At 38.8% G+C, this 24,273-nt stretch overlaps 1 protein-coding gene across 1 annotated transcript; it reads right to left on the reverse strand.

The window, feature by feature from the left end:
- Positions 1-700: 700 nt before the first annotated feature.
- On the reverse strand, positions 701-21,991 carry LOC307134427 (uncharacterized protein). The gene is made up of 10 exons (XM_079830168.1): positions 21,919-21,991; positions 17,083-17,441; positions 9,393-9,604; positions 8,829-8,985; positions 8,406-8,585; positions 5,300-6,304; positions 5,178-5,216; positions 4,916-4,995; positions 1,039-1,082; positions 701-943 (listed from the first exon to the last, which is right to left on the reverse strand). The coding sequence occupies exons 2-10, from the start codon at positions 17,390-17,392 to the stop codon at positions 892-894; spliced, it is 2,079 nt and encodes a 692-aa protein (XP_079686294.1). The 5' UTR covers positions 17,393-17,441; positions 21,919-21,991; the 3' UTR covers positions 701-891.
- Between the last annotated feature and the right edge of the window lie 2,282 nt (positions 21,992-24,273).

Consider the following 24,273-nt stretch of genomic DNA (forward strand, 5'->3'; position numbering starts at 1 on the left):
AGCACCTAATTAAATATGGGCACACTGAATTGAGCGGCACAGTAGCACACTGTCGCCTCATGGCAAGGTTTGATGCCCGGCTGAGCCAGGAATCCTTTCTGTCCTGAGTTTGCATGGCCTCCTTGTGTCAGCATGGGATTCCTCCAGGTGCTCCGGTTTCCCCTTACAGTCCAAAGACAGGCAGGTTAGGTGAATTGGATATGCCAAAATGTTGTAGGAGTGCGAGTGTGAATGTGTCCTAGCACACCCGGTGCTCAGGAAGGGCATCCGGCGTAAAACCTGAGCCTAATCAAATGTGTGTGAGTGAAGCGGACCCAACAAATGAGTGGAACTAATTCTAGGAAGATGAATGGATGGACATACTAAATACCATACAGTGTCAGAAGGATGATGTACACATAATCCACACGTTGTGAAAAGTATAGATATATTAGTGTATAATACACATATTCCAGGTTATAAAGTGCTATGTGTGTTTATAATGAGTGTGTTCATAATAATACGTGGCATGCTGGTATTAACAAATATGCAAATTATGCATGTGGATTACAAATGATTACAATTTGATTGAAAGTAACCAGAGGTATGAGAACTATCATATTATGCATAAAAGCAAACTTTTTATTTTTTGTTTATCTAATTTACCCCAAATCACTGCTAATTATAAATTAGATGAAAAAGTACTTCAACAGTCAGAACAAACATTTGAAATTTGACTTTATTTTTGCTCATATGATGACAGCAGTATGATTTACACTTCAAACTGCAGCAAAACAGCCATTATGATTTTACTCACAACAGTAAAATAATAATAAGGAAAATAAAAGACCTTTAAGAATCAATATTTACATTTAACTGTTAAAATTCTTTAAAAAATAATTAAAAAACTGATTAAATCCCAATGAAAGAAGATGGCTCCCAAGAGTCTTTCCACTTGATTCCACTATAACAGAAAAAGACAAGATTTAGGCACAAACTATAACCATTTAAAATTTATTGAATGATGGCAGAATATTGATTTCACAATTCAGTACGTACCATGATGTGCAGGAAGCCCATCTTACAAGGACTTCTATGTTCCCCTGTGGGGGAAAAAATGTAGCATATTAGAAAATAAGTAATTCTCAAGAAAATCGAATATATGTACAATGCTTAATGTACTGAATGTGAATTAGGTAAATGAAATCTATCTATCTATCTATCTATCTATCTATCTATCTATCTATCTATCTATCTATCTATCTATCTATCTATCTATCTATCTATCATACAAGTGCATCTATTATCATAAAAGTGCATCTGTCCATCATAAAAGTGCATCTGTCCATCATAAAAGTGCATCTATCCATCATAAAAGTGCATCTGTCCATCATAAAAGTGCATCTATCATCATAAAAGTGCATCTGTCCATCATAAAAGTGCATCTGTCCATCATAAAAGTGCATCTGTCCATCATAAAAGTGCATCTATCCATCATAAAAGTGCATCTGTCCATCATAAAAGTGCATCTATCCATTATAAAAGTGCATCTATCATCATAAAAGTGCATCTGTCTATCATAAAAGTGCATCTGTCCATCATAAAAGTGCATCTATCATCATAAAAGTGCATCTGTCCATCATAAAAGTGCATCTATCCATCATAAAAGTGCATCCATCCATCATAAAAGTGCATCCGTCCATCATAAAAGTGCATCTATCCATCATAAAAGTGCATCTATCATCATAAAAGTGCATCTGTCCATCATAAAAGTGCATCTATCCATCATAAAAGTGCATCCATCCATCATAAAAGTGCATCCGTCCATCATAAAAGTGCATCTATCATCATAAAAGTGCATCTGTCCATCATAAAAGTGCATCTATCCATCATAAAAGTGCATCCATCCATCATAAAAGTGCATCCGTCCATCATAAAAGTGCATCTATCCATCATAAAAGTGCATCCATCCATCATATAACTGCTCCACACAGCTCCGGGTGTTAAAGGTCCCATGGCATAATAAAATTTAATTTTATGAGGTTTTTTTAACATTAATATGAGTTCCCCTAGCCTGTATATTGTCCCCAAGTGACTAGAAATTTTGATGGGTGTAAACCGAGTTCTGGCTGTCTTTCTCTGCCTTTGAGAAAATGACACTCTTTTCACTGTTGTGATGACTGCTGCTGCACGACCCCTCCACCCCCACAAATTTCAATTAGACTGAAGGAACTTATTACACATAATTATTTCAACCAAAAATGAAGTGTGTCTGTGTGGAAAGCAACTGTGCATGGCCATTTAAAACAATCTACATAACACTCACTGTTGCTCCGTATTTAATTATAACTTCAGATGAATGATATATTCATTTGTAGAGCCCTATGAAATCAGTTTTATTTATTTTTTTCCAAATTCCAGATTCCTTTTTTTATTTTATTTTTTTAATTCTGGATGGTTATATTAAATTGTATTAACCAAAGAACATGTCTAATTAATTGAAATCATGAAACTTTAATTTATGTATTACAATTTTTCTGGTAATCTAATGAAGGCATACAACATGTATCTTTTATTCCAATTTAAAATTAAACAAATCCTTTAATTTGTGTACATTCAAAGTGCTACACAACAGAGGTTTAGGCTTAGCCTATACTGTTAAAATTATTACATTAAGGCATAGGCTATGCTATACTGTCCAAACTTTTATTTTGACAGGTTGCCTTGAAGACATTTTTATGTGAGTATTTAAAAATGGAATTTACTGTTTAACACAGAATTTGTCAAATTTTGGATGAATAAATCCAATGCAAGTCAGCACACTTCAATCAAATCTCAATATGGACTACTAGTGTATGTGAATATTAAATGACAAAAAACATGCAGGATTCATATTTAAATATTATTTATGTCTCTGTGTGAATTAATTGTGAAGGTGAGCATCGCGTGTGCTGCAGTAGTAAACAAAACCGCGCGCCTGTGCCATTCATTCCATAACATTCTGTTTTATGAATGTATTCCGTGATCCTGTACGCGTTTTCAGAATCGCGGAAATCATAAGGCCCTACACTTTCTACAAGATGCACGAAAATGCGGTTCTTGTGGTAATGAACACCACAGCAACCGCTTGTCCATCCGCGCTGAACGCGTATCGTATATAACAAGTATTTTAGCGGGCCCCAGGCAGTCGCCTACCTTTGCCTAATGGTAAGTTCGCACCTGCCTTTAATAAAGAAAAATATCTATATTTTAAACTTCATAGGCTAAAATAACTGGCTTCCGGCGGTCAGTGGTACATAGCTCAATTTACAGCAGAAGAGTAACCCCTGAGGTGATGCACAGGAGCATTGCACGCTTTGACGCCTCTCGCTGATAGTGCTGGGCAACAGACTCAAGCCCCTCTTCTTTTATATCAAAATCCTCTGCCATTTCTCTTTAAAAATCCTTGTTTTAGACTCTAATTCATGACCAGTGTTTTGTTTTGCTCTATCCTCTGCACTTCTGCGTTCTTCAATACGAACAATACGTCAAGGGTTCAAGGGTCAAGGGTTACTCTTTCACCGTAAGTCGATCTGCATACCGATGACCATTGGATGCTAGTTATTTTAGTCTATAAAGTTTTAAATATGGATATTTTTCTTACACAAATGCACCAATTCACTTCAGAAAGCCTTTATTAACCCCCGGAGGCATTTGGAGCAGTTATATGATGAATAGATGCACTTCAAAAATGACCCAACAGTTCACTGCCATTATAAAGCTTGGATTAGCCGGGACTTTTTAAATGTAACTCTGATTATCTTTGTCTGAAAGATGAATGTCATATACACCTAGGATGACTTGAGGGTGAGTAAATCATGGGATAATTTTCATTTTTTGGTGAACTAACCCTTTAATCAGTGGAAATAAAACGTTTTTTTCTTATGCGCTAAAATACCAAACAAAATTGTTATTGTAGCATATTTAAAGGGGTTAGTTCACACAAAAATGTAAATTCTGTCATTAATTACTCACCCTCATGTCGTTCAAAACCCTCAAGACCTTTGTTTATCTTTAGACACAAATTAATATATTTTTGATGAAATCTGAGAGATTTTAGACAGCAACACAACAGTCACTTTCAAGGCCCAGAAAGGCAGTAAAGACATTGTTAAAATAGTCCATGTGACTCCAGTGGTTCAACCTCAATTTTATGAAGCGACAAGAATACTCTTTGTGCAAAAAAACAACAAACAAAAATAATTACTTTATTGAGGAATTTGTTCTCTTCGATACCAGACAACTGTTTACTTTGTAATCACAGTCCAGCACTTCTGGGTTCTATGTCAGAACGCCGGCTTTGTGCCAGCATTGCACGCATGTGTCATGGGGCTCACATGAATAGCGTAGGCCAAAGGCCGTCGTCGTTCTGACGTAGAATATGAAACGCTGCCCTGTGTTTACTACGTAAACAGTATAGGAGACGTCATTGTTTTTGTTTTGCACACAAGTATTCTTCAAAGTATTCTATAACGCCAATTGGCCTACGATGTTCACGTGAGTACCACGACATGTGTGTGATGCTGGTCAATACAAAGCCAGTATTTTTTATGCGCACAAAGAGTATTCTTGTCACTTCATAACATTAAGGTTGAACCACTGGACTATTTTACCAATGTCTTTACTACCTTTCTAGGCCTTGAAAGTGGCTGTGTTGCTATCTATGTGGGGTCAGAAAGTTCTCAAATTTCATCAAAAATATCTTTATTTGTGTTATGAAGAAGAACAAAGGTCTTACAGGTTTGGAACGACATGAGGGACCGTAATTAATGACAGAATTTACATGTTTGGGTGAACTAACTTTTAACTGGACATTAAATGTTAAGTGTTAATTCTATTTTTATATAAAATTGGCAAACTGAGAAATCTGATTTATTTGTTAAGTGTATTCACTTACTTTTATCATTCTCTTTTTTAATATTTTCTGGTATGGGAAGCTGTTGTTCTCCAGCCGTTCCAAGCATTCAGCACATTTTTCTGTTTAAAAGGGAAAAAAGATAAATCTAAAATCTAAAAGAACAACCATCTCATTACAGTCAAGAGAACGGAGCCAGATCTCTTTCATCAGTTAAAATACAATATTTAATTTAAAACAAATAATTTGACCTTTAATACATATCAACTAACATAATTTGCCATCTTTTACTTAAATACTTCACCTTTGTGCATCTTGTCTTCTTTCCTTTTTTTAGTCGGCTCTAGGAATTAAAGATTATAATGTTAAAATATCATGGAAAAATTATTTTCACATTGTTGTTTAAAACTTGGTGCATCATTTTACCTTTCTTTCTTTTTGTGGCACTTGATGGTTTTAGCTTGTGGAACTTGACTGTGGAAGTCTCTGGCTGTGGGTCCAGCTGTGGCAGGGCAGCGGTGTTGGGCTGCTGCAGGTCTGGCGGGGCAGCGGTGTTGGGCTGCTGCAGGTCTGGCGGGGCAGCGGTGCTGGGCTGCTGCAGGTCTGGCGGGGCAGCGGTGTTGGGCTGCTGCAGGTCTGGCGGGGCAGCGGTGTTGGGCTGCTGCAGGTCTGGCGGGGCAGCGGTGTTGGGCTGCTGCAGGTCTGGCGGGGCAGCGGTGTTGGGCTGCTGCAGGTCTGGCGGGGCAGCGGTGTTGGGTTGCTGCAGGTCTGGCGGGGCAGCGGTGTTGGGCTGCTGCAGGTGTGGAGGGGCAGCGGTGTTGGGCTGCTGCAGGTGTGGAGGGGCAGCGGTGCTGGGCTGCTGCAGGTGTGGAGGGGCAGCGGTGCTGGGCTGCTGCAGGTCTGGCAGGGCAGCGGTGTTTGGCTGCTGCAGGTGTGGAGGGGCAGCGTTGCTGGGCTGCTGCAGGTGTGGAGGGGCAGCGGTGCTGGGCTGCTGCAGGTGTGGAGGGGCAGCGGTGCTGGGCTGCTGCAGGTCTGGCGGGGCAGCTGTGTTGGGCTGCTGCAGGTCTGGCGGGGCAGCTGTGTTGGGCTGCTGCAGGTGTGGCGGGGCAGCGGTGTTGGGCTGCTGCAGGTGTGGAGGGGCAGCGGTGCTGGGCTGCTGCAGGTGTGGAGGGGCAGCGGTGCTGGGCTGCTGCAGGTGTGGAGGGGCAGCGGTGTTGGGCTGCTGCAGGTGTGGCGGGGCAGCGGTGTTGGGCTGCTGCAGGTGTGGAGGGGCAGCGGTGTTGGGCTGCTGCAGGTGTGGCGGGGCAGCGGTGTTGGGCTGCTGCAGGTGTGGAGGGGCAGCGGTGTTGGGCTGCTGCAGGTGTGGCGGGGCAGCGGTGTTGGGCTGCTGCAGCTGTGGTCTAGTCCCCTTCTTCTCTCTCTGAAAATTAACTTTGAGATGACAACAAAGTTTTAAAATTATAGCAAAAACAAAAATGTTTACAGCAAGTAAGTATTATATCAGTATTTAGATTAGGAAATTATAACTGGATCCTTTGTAAAACTGATATATTACCCAACCTAGTGCAGTACACACTTTATTTATTTATGCATTTGGCAGACGCTTTTATCCAAAGCGACTTACAGTGCCCTTATTACAGGGACAATCCCCCTGAAGCAACATGGAGTAAAATGCCTTGCTCAAGGACACACTGGTGGTGACCGCTGGGATCGAACCAGCAACCTTCTGTGTGTCAGTTCCATGGTTTAACCCACTGGACCACCAACTCACTTACAAATAAACGCACACTCTAGAATAAATGATTGTAAGTATTATAAAGTTATTTAAATGAATGCAAGAAAAAGCAAGAAAATTCAAGAAAGATTTTTGACAGAAAACAAGAAGGAAAAACAAAAAAGAGAGCATTTTCAATCTCCTTGATAAATCTAAAAGAACAACCATTTCATTACAGTCAAGAGAATGGAGCCAGAGCTCTTTCATAAATACATACAATATTTAATTTAAAACAAATAATTTGACCTTTAATACATGTCAACTAACATAATTTGCTAGCCTGGGAAAACCCAGACAACTTCCGTCAAATTTAGATTTGCTCTGCAAGTAGTCTGGCAAAGAGCCCATTCAAGCCCATTTCGAATGCCTAGAAATCGAGGCACCAATCAGAAATGTTGGGGCGGGCTTTACAAGATGACGACAGCGCAGCGACGTTGAAGCAGATTTTCCGCCGGTGAGCATCACTCGTTCGAATCAGCTATCGCGTCTGTTTTAAGCGATTTAAACTTTTCCTTTTCGTTAAAACCCAAGCAAAGAACAACACTCGAATCTGTGGTTTATTTATAAAGAGAACACATTTTTTTAAATTTGATCTGCCGTTTTCGGAGTTGTGAGCTCCAGCGGATCAGCGGCGCTCAGCGCTCATTAACCCCAGCGAGAGCAGCCTTTCCTCGGCCAGTCCTTCTGCCGTCTGCCGCTGGCTCTGATGTCTCTGTAGTGGTTAAACATCAGATATGATTCGTCTGTTGTAGATCTAATGGCTGATCTTTGCTCTTATTAATCTATAATTTGTTCCCTGACAGATCGTTTTGTCTAAGGGCAAAGTGAAGTTTCATAACTTTATATTTTTAAGCTATTAAACTTTACCGTAGTCTCCTAGCGCTGACTTTGACTGAATTGCTTTATTTATTGTATAGCTTCTTATACCTTTTACTTATACTTTTATAATTGCTATTGATCACACATAAACTGACATTTAATGAAAAGAAACTGGGTTGTGTTTAATGTCATATTTAATTTATTACAGTGATAATCATAGCCTATATTATGCACACATTAATGTGTGTGTTTTTTTAAATGTAAACGAAAAGAGGCTGGGTTTTTTATATTTCGTTTTGTTATAAACATGCATTGAAGATAATATGCATTGCCTGCACTACATTTGTGTGGCTATAATATGTTTAATATTTTTTTTAATGAAAATTAAAAGAGGTAGAGTGGTGTTTTATCATATATTTTGTTTTATTGTAGCCTAAAATATACAAATATATACTGAGTGATACTGTCAAGAACATGCTTGTCCATTAGCAGAGTAGGTGGACTATTAACTAAATGGCGGCGGGGATTCCCCCGAGGGGAAGTGCTTAGGGAAGTTTGCAAGTGTGTGTCTAAAACTGGAGTGGAACGCAGCATATGATGTTTCTCCGTCGCTCTGCATACGTCATCTCCCTCATCGCTCTGATTGGTTTTAGGTCTATCCAATTGCGCCGAGAGGTATTTGAGCGACGCCCGTTGGTGACGCCCCTTTGGAAATGATTTGTCTATGAAGCTTTGCCAGACCATAACCCAAGTTACTACTGAGAATGGTCTGGTTTTAACCAGGCTAATAATTTGCCATCTTTGACTTAGATACTTCACCTTTGTGCATCTTGTGTTCACCTTTGTGCATCTTAACTCTAGAGTTAAAGATTATATTGTTAAAACATCATGGAAAAATACATTTCACATTGTTGTTTAAAACTTGGTGCATCATTTTACCTTTCTTTCTTTTTGTGGCACTTGATAGTTTTAGCTTGTGGAACTTGAGTGTGGAGGTCTCTGGCTGTGGGTCCAGCTCTGGCAGGGCAGCAGTGTTGGGCTGCTGCAGGTCTGGCGGGTCAGTGGTGTTGGGCTGCTGCAGCTGTGGTCTAGTCCCCTTTTTCTTTCTCTGAAAATGAACTTTGAGATGACAACAAAGTTTTAAAATTATAGCAAAAACAAAAATGTTTACAGCAAGTGAGTATTGTATCACTGTTTAGATTAAGAAATTATAACTGGATCCTTTGTAAAACTGATACATTACCCAACCTAGTGCACTACACACTTACAAATAAACGCACACTCTACAATAAATGATTGTAAGTATAATAAAGTTAATTAAATGTAATGCAAGAAAACGCAAGAAAATTCAAGAAAACAAACTTTTTAATACTGCTTCATAAACAGTCTTCAACCTCTGGAGGAGATCCTCATCTAAAACATGGTCACCACCTAAAATGGCATCAGCCACAATACTGTTCTCTGTAATCTTTCCAAGAAGCAGTATAGGATGGAGTTCAAGAGCAGCCAACTTGTCAAGCTGAAATAATAATAAAAAGATGCGTGTAACTAATTTATACACAAAATTCAGTAAGAAATCAGTTTGCTTGAAGTGAATACTTCAATCTACAGACAAAGGGCCATGAAAAAAGGGGAAGAACAAAACATATTTATTGTAGACTGTTTGCAATTAAATGATTTCATTAATTATTTAAACAGAAATTCCCTCTCCTTATGTTGCATGAGCAAGGTCCACTGTCAATATTACAAAATATTTAACATGTTAATGACATGTAACATTTCACATTTAGTTCTGGAAAAAAAATAAGATATAATGTTAAGTGGTCTTTTATTTTTCTCCAGAGCTGTATATGCTTTATTAATTATATTAATAAGTTAAATAATAAGTGGTCACTTATATTACAAACATGCAGTTAAAACACTTACCAAACAATAACTGCTATTAATAACAACAGTCCTGTTGCAGTTTTTTTGGACTGAAGCAGCCCAATCAGATTTTTTTAATTTAAATCTTTCCCTCTTCTTTTGCAGTTTTGCCTTGTAGGGCTGGCAAGTCTTACATGCAGGACATGTTTTGAAGGCAACATTGATAATGGCCTTGCAACTCTGGCACGTCTTTTTCGTGCTCCCGGGGATTCCTGGACAGAAAAAAAGAGCAATATTAGCAATAGTATCTCAAGTGTCTGTAAAATAAATAAATACATATAAATAAATAAATGCTATAAAAAAAATTACTTGATTGACACTGTTTATGTACTGATGAAATAAAGAACTATGATAGGGGGTGCTAACCCAAAGCTGTCTGCTAGCATGTACATAAATTGATAATAAACTTAATCTGTTATCTCTAATGTATTTGATGTCACAATTACATTCTATTATATTATAGACTTAAACATGAACCTACCCAAATCTTGTTGCAAACTGTCGTTTTTTTTCTATGTAAAAATAAATGTGGATTAAAATGACAACGTGCAGATTCGTTCAATGTGAATGTTACGTTAGTACGCAAAAAATAATGACAAAACGTTTCCCCACCCCATTCAGTCTGAACTGTGACGTCAAACGAATATTTTGCGTATTGCGCATTTTAGAACCTCTTCAATAATAATAGTAATAATAATAATATCTGTAAAATATGCGCTATGACATAAAATATTCCCTTCATTTTTCATTTCATTTAAGAGACTATACAGGACAGTTGCAATATCCTACACTACAAATAAATGTACAATTATATCAATCATAAACAAAAATCAAGTATGACTAAACAAATTAATATATGGTCGTCAATCATTTAAAAAAAATAATAAACATTTCATTTATTGTATTAGGCCTAATGCTAGGCCTGCCTAGTAATTTTTGGAAGGCATCGTAAGCAAATTATTGGACCTAAATGTGAACTAATTACAGAGAAGCAAGCGTACTGAAAACAAAAGAGATCAATTGAGATCATGGGGTCAATTTAGAATATTTTATTTAACGTTACTAGGCTTAAGGGTGTCCACTGGTAAACTACTATACGTTTCACCGAGTACATATTAACCACCTGACTAAACGTTCTGACAAAACCATCGTTAATTATTTATGCTTTCGATATCTTATATTCGGCTTACAGTTAACTGTTTAATGCTTAGTAAGACACCAGAGACACATATACAATTATTAATTGCTGGCCTTTCAAGAATAGTTTGCCAACTCGTTTTGTGCGGTTTAGTACGTAATCAACAAGGTGATTTGCGCGCAATTCCCCTCCGTTTTATTTCAATAAACACAGAAAACTAAAACATACACATACATTTTTAAAATTTGTTGTTCCGTTTGCGAGGCAATTACCAACTGTATCGGTTAACAACGTAACTTACCTCGGTGAACTTGAAGTGCGATCCATCCTGACAGTATGGTCATGTTTTCCTTAGACACGCATCCTTGGCACCTCAAAAGCTCGGAATTAATTAATTGATATTAAACTTCGTATATACTGAGAAGACTGAACATCATTTACGGATATTGAAGCCTTTATAACCTTTAATAAACACGCATCTGGAAAGGAGAAAAACTGATACCACTTAGCGCCTCTAGTGGACGTTTCACCCGAAAAGTGCAGGGAAACGTACCTGGGGGTACATATTTGAGGGTTTGCAAAAATGTAGGCAGAGTCACGTATTTGCAATGAGCCTGGGTTGCATTTACTGCCACTATAATACTTGGATTAGCCAGGACATTTTTAAAGGGGTCATGAATTGAGAAATCAACTTGAGCTTTTGATTTATAAAAGGTCATGGTAATATAAGAATATCCTGTAAGTTTCGGAGCTGAAAACTTCCTTGTTAGTCAAAGAAAAGCTTTTATTGACAGCAGGCTCAACAAATGCTCAATCTGTGAATGTGCTTCCCTATGACATCAGAGTGCAGTGAAACGCCACCTTGACCGAAGATGACAAACGCCTGATTCTGTAGCCCTGCCTACCGATTTGTGCGTGACATGTAATAGATAAATAACATAGGCCTACGTGGAGCTAAACCGGAACTTCCAAGCAATAAACATGCTGCATAAGATTCATTTGGATTCCAAAATTAGGAATGTGGTTGAACTTTGTTATATTTAATTAAGTTTTATTAAGTTTAAATTAAGTTCCAGCTCACGTGGGTAAGACATTGTGCATTTGTTCATGTCATTTAACTGTGGATTTATTTGTAAACAAGACACCGGTCAAGACTGGATTTTCAGACAGAATGAAATTATAAAACGATGCTGTGCCTTTTAGATCTAACAGGAACGATGCAACACACTTATGCAAGTTAAAAAAAAAATATTTTATTAAAGTCTATTGAACGTTCGCCGGTTCCCGCCTCCTTCTTCCCACACAAACAAACTTTACTACATAGTCCTTTTACCAAATCCTATGTGGTAGGTTAAACCACGTTGTGGCAACGAGTGTTGTGTAAAAATGTGCCACTTTGTGCCACCTGGCTTTTTAAAATTGTATTGATCATGGGATGAATACATTTAACATTTCTATTTTCTCATTGTATTAAATTATGACTCTTATGATCACGGCATTATAATATGGTGTTATTATTATATTGTTTATCTCGCGGCTGTCTTCATAGACATGCCAGCCGTGGCAATATATTTTTAACAAAGGTGATGAGCAAAGGTTGGTTCATAATTTGTTAATATTGATATTTCATTGTTTCTGTTTTATGCACTGCAGGTGGACATTGAATTTTCCAAGATAACAGGTGGAAAAGAAGACATGTTTAACAAGAAATGGGAAGGGAAACAGAGCATGTATACAATAATCTTTTTATACAATATAAAAATAATAAAATAATTTTTTAACACACAATTGTGTTAGATGTATACAAAAAGTACACATTAATGTGTTTTGTAACACGTGTGTATTTTCACAACATATTCTGTGTTGTATTTAACCAGGGTATATATAGAACTTCTTAAGTTGAATTTAATACCTTTTACTACCTTTTTTAATACCTTAAAAATATTTTTTAATACCAGCGCGACTTCAAGCTGCAACTATAGGTGCGTAAATGAAATATCTTTCCAAATGGAATAACATATTGCATCACAATGTAACGAGGTCATTATAACTTAACATCAACTCATCAACTCAGCCCACAGAGATGAGAATAGAAATAAAGACAGAAGAGGAAGGAGACATCTTCTTCATAGTTCGTGCAGTGTACAGAGGGAAACGAGAGCAATTTTCACGGCGCAATATAGTTTTTTTTACTTTTTCGTTTTAAATCATGAAGGCGAGTCAGTGGATATCACACAAAAACGCAATGTGCGCGAGAGTCGGTGAAGTCTCAAACCTAGTCAATTATTCACTACAGAAAGTGAAAGTAAAATCTGACAAGCTTTCGGCGCATATTCTCACAGAGACAAGAGATATCTCGTTATTTATATAAATCTGCTTTAACATATGCTGATAACGTATAGCCTATAACTGTCTGAATTTATATTCTTAATATTTCTCTTGTGGCCCATATTGTGAAACAAATTAGAAGAGAAGTATAGGCCCATTTCGTGTTAAACAAGTTGTATTGAAATAAAGCTGCTCTTACTTTCTGATAATACTGATATTATTGTAGTGTTCTGACATATTATAGACTGATAATCATTTTAATTATAGGCCTATAATTCCTTGTTTAATTGGGCAAAATGTATTTAAATAATGAGGAGTAAGCTAATCTATCTATTCTATTATTATGCAGCGTCGGTTATGCATTGATGCATTATGAAATTATCACGGGGGAAAATTAAATGTAATATCAATTTAATAATAAAAGTAGGCCTACCCTAATAATAATAATAATCATTTATAGGCCTATACATAAATTGTAAATTCTAAATCCTCTTGATATCGATAGCTGATGCATTTGATAGGCTATGTCTCTATTATAGGTTTTTCGCGCATATTTCACTCGTACAGTGAGCAGACAAGTCGCGTTTGACGATCGGACCGCACAGTGTGAGCCATGGTGTGAGCACAAACCGTGAGCTTTGGCTTTACATCGCATGCGATCTACTCGTACAGTGTGAGTAGATAACCTTGCTGAAATCGCACAGTGTATGCCCAGCTTTAAGCAACTTGCATATTTCGAAACAGCTCTTCAATGCCATCGCTCAAATATAAAGAGTGGTGTTTAGTTGCAAGGTCTAAACACCACAGCACCTCAGTTCGCAATGTAGCGGTGGTGATAGGGCATAGCGTCTGCTGTCTGACGTCTGTCACTTACCTGATGATGATGCTGCTAGGATTAACGTTACTGCTGGCAGTGGTTTGAATCGGGAGAGCAGTCAGGGTTGAGGGCAAAGCAGTGGAGGTTGAGGTCGTTGATGCATCCGTAGCGCAGAACATTGAAATGGGAAGCTGCTCGCTACGTCCGCGCATCTTGGTGGCTGCTATATGATTATATGCGATTTGACGCCATTCACCCCCACCCAAGTTATATTAATTGTCTTCTTGCAAACGTGGCAATAAGCCTCGCGGCTGTTGCAAACTACTGGCCTAAGCCAGTCTTTAAATCGTGAGTCCTCCAGCCAGAGGTCCGAAAACTTGCATTTCCCCATACTTTACTTACTGAATGGAAGCGAGCTCACCTACATGCTTGGCAGCAACCCAGCCGCGGACCCAGTTTGTTTCAGCGCGCGCGCGAATGAACACCACCTCACATGATATCGCGCAGGTCCTACTCTCAACAAATAAATAAATCCACGCAAATTGTAGAAAAAAAGGCCTGTACTTAACACAAATTGAAAATGTATCTAAAAAAATTGGCCTCGAAAATGTAATACCTCGTCAGATGATGTTTACTACTTTTTACTACTTTTTATGGCCCTTAATTTTGGCTTTTTACAACCCTTTTTACAAACAAAATTTAATTTACTACCTTTTACAACCCCGCGGACACCCTGTTAACACAACATCTGTTGTCCCGGAGCACACTCAGAACAGGTGTTGAAAACAACAGAGTGAAGAGGTCTTTAACCGCTTTGAACTCATCATGATCTCTTTGATGATGGATACAGTGTGGGTGTGAGCATGAGCGTACCATGACCCGTGAGCGACTGATTACCATGGAAACTTGAAATTCACATAATCCTGGTACCCCAACTCAATTATACTTGGTGTAGCGCCTTTCATGTTCAGTCACGACTGTCAATGCACTTACGCTAGCTCTCTGCTTGCCTGCTGTGTCACGTGTTCCCTAAGGTAGCGATGTGTTCAAAAACAGATATTTATTAAGCAAAAGACTGATTTTTTTTAGGAATTTAACTGAAGTCTGAGTCAAGTCTCAAGTCAAAGTCAATTCTAGTATTTTATTGATATCAAGCAAGTCTCAAGTCCTAACTAGGGGTCGACCGATTATCGGCATGGCCGATTATCATCGCCGATATTAAGCATTTTTATGGTTATCTGTATCGGCCATTTTCAAAACCGATTGGTTATCGGTCTACTTGATCTGTAATAATCGGTATCGGTATCAGTCCTGAAAAACGCATATTGGTCGACCCCTAGTCCTAACTTAAGTCATGTTTTTCAAGTCCCGTTTTTTTTTGTTTTTTACATATTTTGACATATAGTGGGGAGAACAAGTATTTAATACACTGCCAATTTTGCAGGTTTGCCCACTTACAGTAATTTTTATCATAGGTACTCTTCAACTGTGAGTGACGGAATCTAAAACAAAAATCCAGAAAATCACATTGTATGATTTTTAAGTAATTAATTTGCATTTTATTGCATGACATAAGTATTTGATACATCAGAAGAGCAGAACTTAATATTTGGTACAGAAACCTTTGTTTGCAATTACAGAGATCATACGTTTCCTGTAGTTCTTGAGCAGGTTTGCAGACACTACAGCAGGGATTTTGGCCCACTCCTCCATACACACCTTATCCAGATCCTTCAGGTTTCGGGACGTTCAGCTCCCTCCAAAGATTTTCTATTGGGTTCAGGTTTGGAGACTGGCTAGGCCACTCCAGGACCTTGAGATGCTTCTTACGGAGCCACTCCTTAGTTGCCCTGGCTGTGTGTTTTGGGGCGTTGTCATGCTGGAAGACCCAGCCACGACCCATCTTCAATGCCCTTACTGAGGGAAGGAGGTTGTTGGCCAAGATCTTGCGATTCATGCCCCCATCCATCCTCCTCTCAATATGGTGCAGTCGTCCTGTCCCCTTTGCAGAAAAGCATCCCCAAAGAATGATGTTTCCACCTCCGTGCCTCACAGTTGGGATGGTGTTCTTGGGGTTGTACTCATCCTTCTTCCTCCAAACACGGCGAGTGGAGTTTAGACCAAAAAGCTCTATTTTTGTCTCCTCAGACCACATGACCTTCTCCCATTCCTCCTCTGGATCATCCAGATGGTCATTGGCAAACTTCAGACAGGCCTGGACATGCGCTGGCTTGAGAAGGGGGACCTTGCGCAGGATTTGAATCCATGAGGGCGTAGTGTGTTACTAATGGTTTTCTTTGAGACTGTGGTCCCAGCTCTCTTCAGGTCATTGACCAGGTCCTGACGTGTAGTTCTGGGCTGATCTCTCACCTTCCTCATGATCATTGATGCCCCACGAGGTGAGATCTTGCATGGTGCCCCAAAACGAGGGAGATTGACTGTCATCTTGAACTTCCTCCATTTCTAATAATTGTGCCAACAGTTGTTGCCTTCTCACGAAGCTGCTTGCCTATTGTCCTGTAGCCCATCCCAGCCTTGTGCAGGTCTCCAATTTTATCCCTGATGTCCTTACACAGCTCTCTGGTCTGGGCCATTGGGGAGAGGTTGGAGTCTGTTTGATTGAGTGTGTGAACAGGTGTCTTTTATACAGGTAACGAGTTCAAACAGGTGCAGTTAATACAGGTAATGAGTGGAGAACAGGAGGGCTTCTTAAAGAAAAACTAACAGGTCTGTGAGAGCCGGAATTCTCACTGGTTGGTGGGTGATCTAATACTTATGTCACGCAATAAAATGCTAATTAATTACTTAATCATACAATGTGATTTTCTCGATTTTTGTTTTAGATTCCGTCTCTCACAGTTGAAGAGTACCTTTGATAAAAATTACAGCCTTCTGCATGCTTTGTAAGTAGGCAAACCTGCAAAATCGGCAGTGTATCAAATACTTGTTCTCCTCACTGTAAATAAGCTACCATTGTACACACAGTATGAAATGAACACCCGCCATCTCGCTGTAATTTGGGGATATTGCGCAGTGGCTGAATTATTCAGCTTTTAAGAATAAGTCGAAGATATGCAGATTCTCCGGAAATGGGTGGAACTAATGCACAAATGCCATTGTCATTGGTTGGCACTCAATTCTATTAACGTTCCTGTTTTCATTTCAGCAAATCAGTTAGAGCGAAAGCAGACGTGATTAACCCTTGTGCGACCGTATCGTGCATAAGCTTTGCTTGTTATAATGAGAGGATCTGCGGACGTGTAGACTTGATGAATGCCAAGTTTACTTCAACCAGCAGGATTGAGGACATTAACAAGACATTCTTCACAAATATCCTTCATTTCTATAGAGCTGGAGATTTTAATAATTATCAAATGAGTGAGTTCAGCTTTGAGAATGAAACCAACCTGTTTGTTCCTCAGTTTCTTTATGTTTCACTCTCAATGTTTCTTCAATCTTCACATCTTCACTCTCCTCTTTCTCTCTTTGTTCCTCAGTTTCTTCATGTTTCACTCTCAATGTTTCTTCAGTCTTCACGTCTTCTCTCTCCTCTTTCTCTGTGTGTTCCTCAGTTTCTTTATGTTTCACTCTCAATGTTTCTTCAATCTTCACGTCTTCACTCTCCTCTTTCTCTGTTTGTTCCTCAGTTTCTTCATGTTTCAAACTGAATACATTTTCAATCTTCAGGTCTTCACTCTCCTCTTTAATAAACTCCATCTTTATAATAGTGTCACGGGGATCTCATTCACTTCTCCAGGAGTTTTTCCTGTTTAAGATGAGAATAATTAACAGAAAGAAAAAGAGTAGGTTTCAATCAGCTCTAGTTCGGTATCAGCAGTCTCAGTAAACCTCAAATCTAGCACTACAAACTAATAATCAACACAAATTATACAGACACTATATACATACAGGGCTCTAGAGTGCAACCAAAATTTGTAAGGGTGCAACTAAAAATGTTCCCAGGTCGCACCTTTGCACCTTATATCCTCTCGTCCACTTCCTCTCCACGAACGAAGCCGTAGCGTTTGTTCTCCTTTGACAGAACTCTTACTTATGGTTGGATCATATCGTGGTCTAAACCAATCAGAGACAGAGATGGGGCAGGTCTTTGCCTCTGATTGGCTGTTGTCCAGATATTCCTGTACACCTACACTGCTCTGTGCTGTGTGAAATGAAATTGCGCCCGAGCAGCAGAGAATCAGTTACAGCAATCAGCATCAGCACGACGAACAATAATCAGCATCAGCACGACGAACAATAATCAGCATCAGCACGACGAACAATGAAAAGAAACAGACCCATAGAGAGTTTTCATAAAGAAACCTGTTCCCCCCAACACTCTCCTTGGTCAATGCTCCGACAACAGCCCAGACATGGAGATACTTCAGCCACCAGTCTCCCCTAGGGATGGGTCCCGAAACCCGGTATTAAATGAGCCCCGGTGCTAAATTATGAAAGACCGCAGAATCGACAAGCTCTGACGCTATCGGTAGAGAGAGAGAGAGATCTACGGCGAGCACAACACAACAATCCCAGTTTAATGAGTGACGATGGCCAAGAGAACTAAACAAAAGTTTACAATTTACAGCTGTGATATTAATATAATTTTTTTGAGGATTACAAAAAGAAGATATGAGGTAAAACTATTATAAACTAGCCGTGTTCTGTCGAGCGCAACTTCCTTCCCTTCACAGCAGCGAGCTGTCATTTCGCCCTAAACTCAATGTCAGAATCAGTGATTGTTGTAAAAGGCAGTGTCTACAGTTGCTAAAATGCAGGATATATTTGGTGATACAAAGAGCTATTAAATGCACAATAATCCACGGAAGAGACGCTGTTTCCAACTTCAAGGCGGCTTGTGTGTGTGTGTGTGTGTGTGTGTGCTGTGAAAACGGACCAACTTGCACATCATACATTAGACTTTGTGTGCGCATCTAAACAATTAAATACACAACAAATAGAATATGGATTGTAGAGTAGTCACTTAAACACAGTTTATGTCTTAAATGGGTGTAAATAGTTTGGAGAAATGGGAGAATGAGATATTATTAGAGCTGCATTCGGTCTTAAAGGGGCAGCGTCTAATAAACCAGCTGACGATTGGGCCATTAATGTGAATCAAACAACAAAAGGCAAAGAGAAAATATGCGCAGCTCTATCAATTCTACAATGAAAACTATGCAGCGTTATTTTACATTTCATTACTTTATTAGATTTCTTTGTAGGCCATGTTACTTAATGTTAGTAGACCTTCCTTAAGTTACTTAAAGGGTTAGTTCACCCAAAAATGAAAATTCTGTCATTAATTACTCACCCTCATGTCGTTGGACACCCGTAAGACCTCAGTTCATCTTCGGAACACAAATGAAGATATTTTAGTTGAAAGCTGATGGCTGAGAAAGGCTTCACACAGGCCTCCATTGGCATTCAGTACATTGACACTTCCAAGATCCATGAAAGGCACTTAAAACGTCGTTACAAAGTCTATCTCACCACAGTGGCTCTACAATAATCATACAATGCGACGACAATAGTTTTTGTGCGCAAAAAAAATCAAAATAACACCTTTATCCAACTTGTTCTCGACTTCCGTGTATGCCTCCACGACGCATGCGCGAGAATATGACGCAGATCCGGCGTTCGGACATATGACCCAGAAGCGATTTGTTTACGAGCAGAGGAAGACGCGCGTGTCTAAGCTGTTGGATTCTACATTGATCGTGCTTTAGGTCTCGGCGTAGTGCTCAAAATGGGGCTTAAGTGTGTATTTCATCGATTCCCGAACACCGGCGCTACGTCATATTCTCGCGCATGCGTCGTGGAGGCACACACGGAAGTCGAGAACAAGTTGGATAAAGGTGTTATTTTGATTTTTTTTTGCGCACAAAAACTATTGTCGTCGCATTGTATGATTATTGTAGAGCCACTGTGGTGAGATAGACTTTGTTTTTTGGGGCTCCAACCCCAATTAAACACACCTGAACATGCTAATCGGTGTCTAACTAGGGCCTTGTAAGACACTAATTAGCTGGTTCAGGTGTGTTTATTTGGGGTTGGCGCTAAACTCTGCAGGACAGCGGCCCTCCAGGACCGAGTTTGGAGACCCCTGTCTTAGGGGTAAGCAGAAAAACATCAAATTTTCGTTTTTGGGTGAACTATCCCTTTAACATAAACACTGCCCCCGCGAACACGCAACAAAGTGGGCGAGCACGTAGCAGTCATTACGAAAGAGAGAGAGCTGTTGCAGAACTACAAACTACGTTTCGCCATCTAACCAATCTAAGACCATTGCGTTTTTCGGAGGGAAAAAATCTCCACAGAAGCAGGAAGCCAACGAGCCGTTCAAAGGACAGTGGAGACAGCGGTGTGGAATAAAGGTAAAATATAAGAAAAATACGGCGTTTAAAAAAAAAGGAGTATTAAGACATGTTATATGTGCCCCATAAACACAACCAAGCCTAAAAAAACCCCGGAACCACCCCTTTAAGAAAAATATAAAAAAAGAACCGATAGGAATACCGTTAAAGTACCGGATCGATAAGCAGTATCGGTTAGAGTAGTAATACCGTTAAAACCTTAACGATACCCATCCCTAGTCTCCTTAGGCCCTGGTCTAGAAACCTGCACTCCAGTGGGACGACCACAGGACCTGCACTCCCGCGGATCACGATCAACTGAGATGATAGCTTTTTAGGAATTACGAAGGGAGCACACTTTGCGCACATTCTGCCACGCCAAACCATGCACGCTTTTGCTCTTACGTTAAATTACTTGAAACTGTATCAGAAAAAATCTATTTATACTTTTATGCAGGCGGGAGTGGGACAAAACATGAAGCGAGAAGGTATATGTAAATGCTTTAATTTGGCAGCTCAGTGAAGTAATATTTATATTTATATATATATATATATATATATATATATATATATATATATATATATATATATATATATATATATATATATATATATATATATATATATATATATATACATACACACATATATAAATACATACACACACACACACACACAGTCACGCCCGAAATTATTCATACCCTTGGTAAATGTGACCAAAGAAGGCTGTGAAAATAAATCTGCGTTGTTAAACCTTTTGATCTTTTGTTCTAAAAATGTATAAAATTCTAACCTTTCATTGGACAATAAACATTTTAAATGGGGGGAAAATCTTATTATGAAATGAATGTTTTTCTCTAATACACATCTTTCACAATGAATCACATCGCATTTTTGCCAAGATAACAGCTCTGAGTCTTCTCCTATAATGGCTGATGAGTTTGGAGAACACCTGAGAAGAGACCAGAGCCCATTCCTCCATTCATAATCTCTTCAGATCCTTCAGATTCACACATCATGTTGGTGCTTCTTCTCTTCAGTTCACCCCACTCATCTTCTCACGGCTCTACGCTTACATTTTTCTTGAAGAGCACTTTTTTAAAATTAGGAGCACAGTCAGAAATTTAGGAGCACTTTCTGATCAATAACACGCATTCCAATTATAACTTTCCCATTACAGGACGATCTTTGGCCCTTTAAATTAATGTCCAGGGGAATTTTTACCATTATAAGAGCAATGTTTCCTAATCTTATTAAATGTATGCATCATCTTTTGTCAATTTCTTCAATTAAAATAGAATTTTTTTTTTTAAATGTTCATTTAAACAATAAATTCAGTTAGAGCAATAAGACACAATCAGACTTTTACCAATCTAATTAAATCAGCATCAAAAGATCAATCTTTGCACTGCAGAAGTGGCACAGCAGCTCTATCTGAAGTGGCATTACACATTTACAGCTCATGGGTAAATAATGTTGTATGAATGTTTTAAATATAAGATTTTGAATTTAGAAAAAGGCTATGTACAAGTTAAACTTAGTTAAAAGATTGCTATTTTAAATAAAAATCCATGCAAAGTATAAATATGAAAATAAAGCAGCCAGTAGGTGGCGTCAAGTCTATATGTGCGAGTCATTCATTCAATCGTTCAAACGCACTGTACTTTTGTACAAGATCAGCATCACATTTGCAATCAAGCCAATACTCGGAGAAACAGCAGTCCGTAACTTTAGGCGCTCTGGCGCCAAACAAAACTGCGTCTGTTACTTTACTCACACAACGTTTATAAGTGTTAGATAAAGCATTGAATAATAAACCATTCGATCTGCGTCGCCTGCACAACTTTGAAGATGATTTCTATAGTTTTAAACGCTTAAAACACAAACCTTTCTTCAGCAGAATCACAACAGAGGCAGGAGCGCGGCGCAGCCTTATGACGTCACATCACCACACCAAAATAAAAGTCCCCTTCACACGCGACAGTCTACAATCACAGACGTGCACACATTCAAATATTACAAGAGATGACAGAAATTCAGAGTTTAATGTATTAATGAAATATAGACTTAAATACATGTTGTTCAAGGATGAGCTGAAAATATTAGGAAACTAGTAAAGACTGTTAGACTTGATCTAAAGGTTAAAACTGTATTGTTTAGGAGAATACCTTTTATATAATATACATTATATATTAATTTATTTATATGTGTGTGTATCAGCACTGAAATGCATAAAAATGTTATGAATTTTCCTGGGTTTTTTTTCTCTCTACTTTAAAAATACATTTAAAGTAAATTTGAGTCTAAAAATACCTGAAAATAGGCATACAGTGTCAAACTAGAGTAAAGTTTGTAAACACACTTTGATGTTAGCTTGATAAAGCTAGACCTGAAAGTTTGAAAAAGTTAATTTAAAGTTTAAAGGTTACAGTTTTTCACAATCACTATGACAATTCTGATCTTGTTCATTTGAATGGATATACTTTTGTGTATAATATTTTGTGTATATTTATTTTTATTATTACTTTATGGTGTATGTGAGTTTTCATATGTTTCTGGAGTTTATTTGTGTGAATATTTTTTTTCTTTAAAATGTGAACCATGAAATGAGACATTTGTGAGACCCCTGGGTAATGCAATGGTTTGGTCTAATTTCTTAAAAATAAGTTTGGTTGTGATGGCGAGTCAGTTCTGGGGAGGGATCCCGGTCATAGAACATCAGAGACCCAGAGCTCACGTTGGTTTTCCCTTGCATTTAGTTATTTATTTATTTTGATGTGACCCTTGTATAAGTTATTTGTTTTCCCCCTCTTGAATAAATCAAGATTTTGTTGACTTGATGACTGCCTCCTGAAAATTTTTTGGAAGAACCCGACATAAACATTGATCAATCGATCAATTAACACACCAATAAATACACACCAAATATCAATCAAAAGGTTACAAACAACAACCAAGGCAGACAGGTAGAAAGGGCCGCCACACAAGATGACCTCCAGAAAAAGAAGCTGTATGTGGCTTCTGAGGTTGGACCCCAGAAAGCAAAATGCAAGCTTTGTAACATTGTTTACTCAGGCCAAGGAGGATCGACATCAAATTTTAGAAGACACTTGCAAACAAAGCATCCAACTGCAAATGAGAGGGTATCTTGCCTCGCAGAGACCTCGATTCCAAGAACGGAAGACCCACTGGCTTGGTGGAAAGCAAGGCAAACAGTATATGAAGGGTCGACTGCTGTTATGAAAAGAAGACTTTGCATAGTTGCTACATCTGTGCCTTCAGAGAGAGTGTTTTTGAAAATAGCCTAACTTTAATTTAGTGATTCCTCTGCGTGCCACTAGAGGGAGCCTGCGTACCACACTTTTGGCGCTTTTCCACAGGTACTTTTTTTCGTACCACCTCCGGCGAGGTTCTGAGCGAGCTGAGGCGATACTAAAATGTGACGTGAACACACCGCAGACTGCTGATTGGTCAGAGAGAATCGTAACTATTCACTGCGTCATCATTGCGGAGTCTCCTGAATAACCCAGCCGTTCTTAAATAGTTTGTCCAGAGATTGCATGATATTTACTATTATGGTAACTCGGAAGTATATGCCGTGGTCAAACGAGGAGGTGCAGACTTTCCTTTGTTTGGTTGCTGAAGAGAGGATCCAGCGAGAGCTTGATGGGGCAATGAGGAACGAAAAAGTTTATCAAGAAGTCTCCGAACTGCTGTCCACACATGGCTACAACAGGACTTTCCAGCAATGTAGGGAAAAGTAAAAAAAACTGAAAAGTGATTACAGAGCTGTAAATGACCACAACGGCCTCAGTGGTTCAAACCGAAAAAGCTGGAAGTGGTACGAACAGATGGACGGTATCTACGGCCATAGACCGGCGAGCAACGGGAGGAAGGGTGGAGTTGACTCGGCCACCAGTTTGTTGGAGTCGCTGATGGAGGACAGTAAGTGTTTTAAGTTTACATTACATTAACCCTGTAGGCGCACTCTGCTTGAGTTATTTTTTTGTTGGCTTGCTTGTGGAAAGCCGAAGCTCATTAATAACAACGAAGAAGATTTTCATGTTGTGATTAATTGCTGAAGCTTTTATCACGGTATACGGTATTATCACGATATTGAAATAAGCTGCAAAAAAAGTGTTGTCATACTATAAACAGGTTTAATAACTTTCTTGTAACTAAAGAACCAAACATTTAAATACAATAAAGCAATACACAAAAATGTATAAAGTAAACAAATGT

This window comes from Gobio gobio (genome assembly GCF_949357685.1).
Source record: "Gobio gobio genome assembly, chromosome: 1".
In the NCBI taxonomy this organism is placed as follows: domain Eukaryota; kingdom Metazoa; phylum Chordata; class Actinopteri; order Cypriniformes; family Gobionidae; genus Gobio; species Gobio gobio.

Excerpts from the sequence above, each read along its gene's own strand:
- LOC307134427 (XM_079830168.1), bottom strand. The coding sequence starts at position 17,392 with ATGGAGTTTATTAAAGAGGAGAGTGAAGACCTGAAGATTGAAAATGTA. Across the intron at positions 8,586-8,828 it reads TTATGAAGCAGTATTAAAAA|TTCATTTTCAGAGAAAGAAA; the intron begins GTTTGTTTTCTT and ends GTCATCTCAAAG. Across the intron at positions 944-1,038 it reads TGGGCTTCCTGCACATCATG|TGGAATCAAGTGGAAAGACT; the intron begins GTACGTACTGAA and ends TTTCTGTTATAG.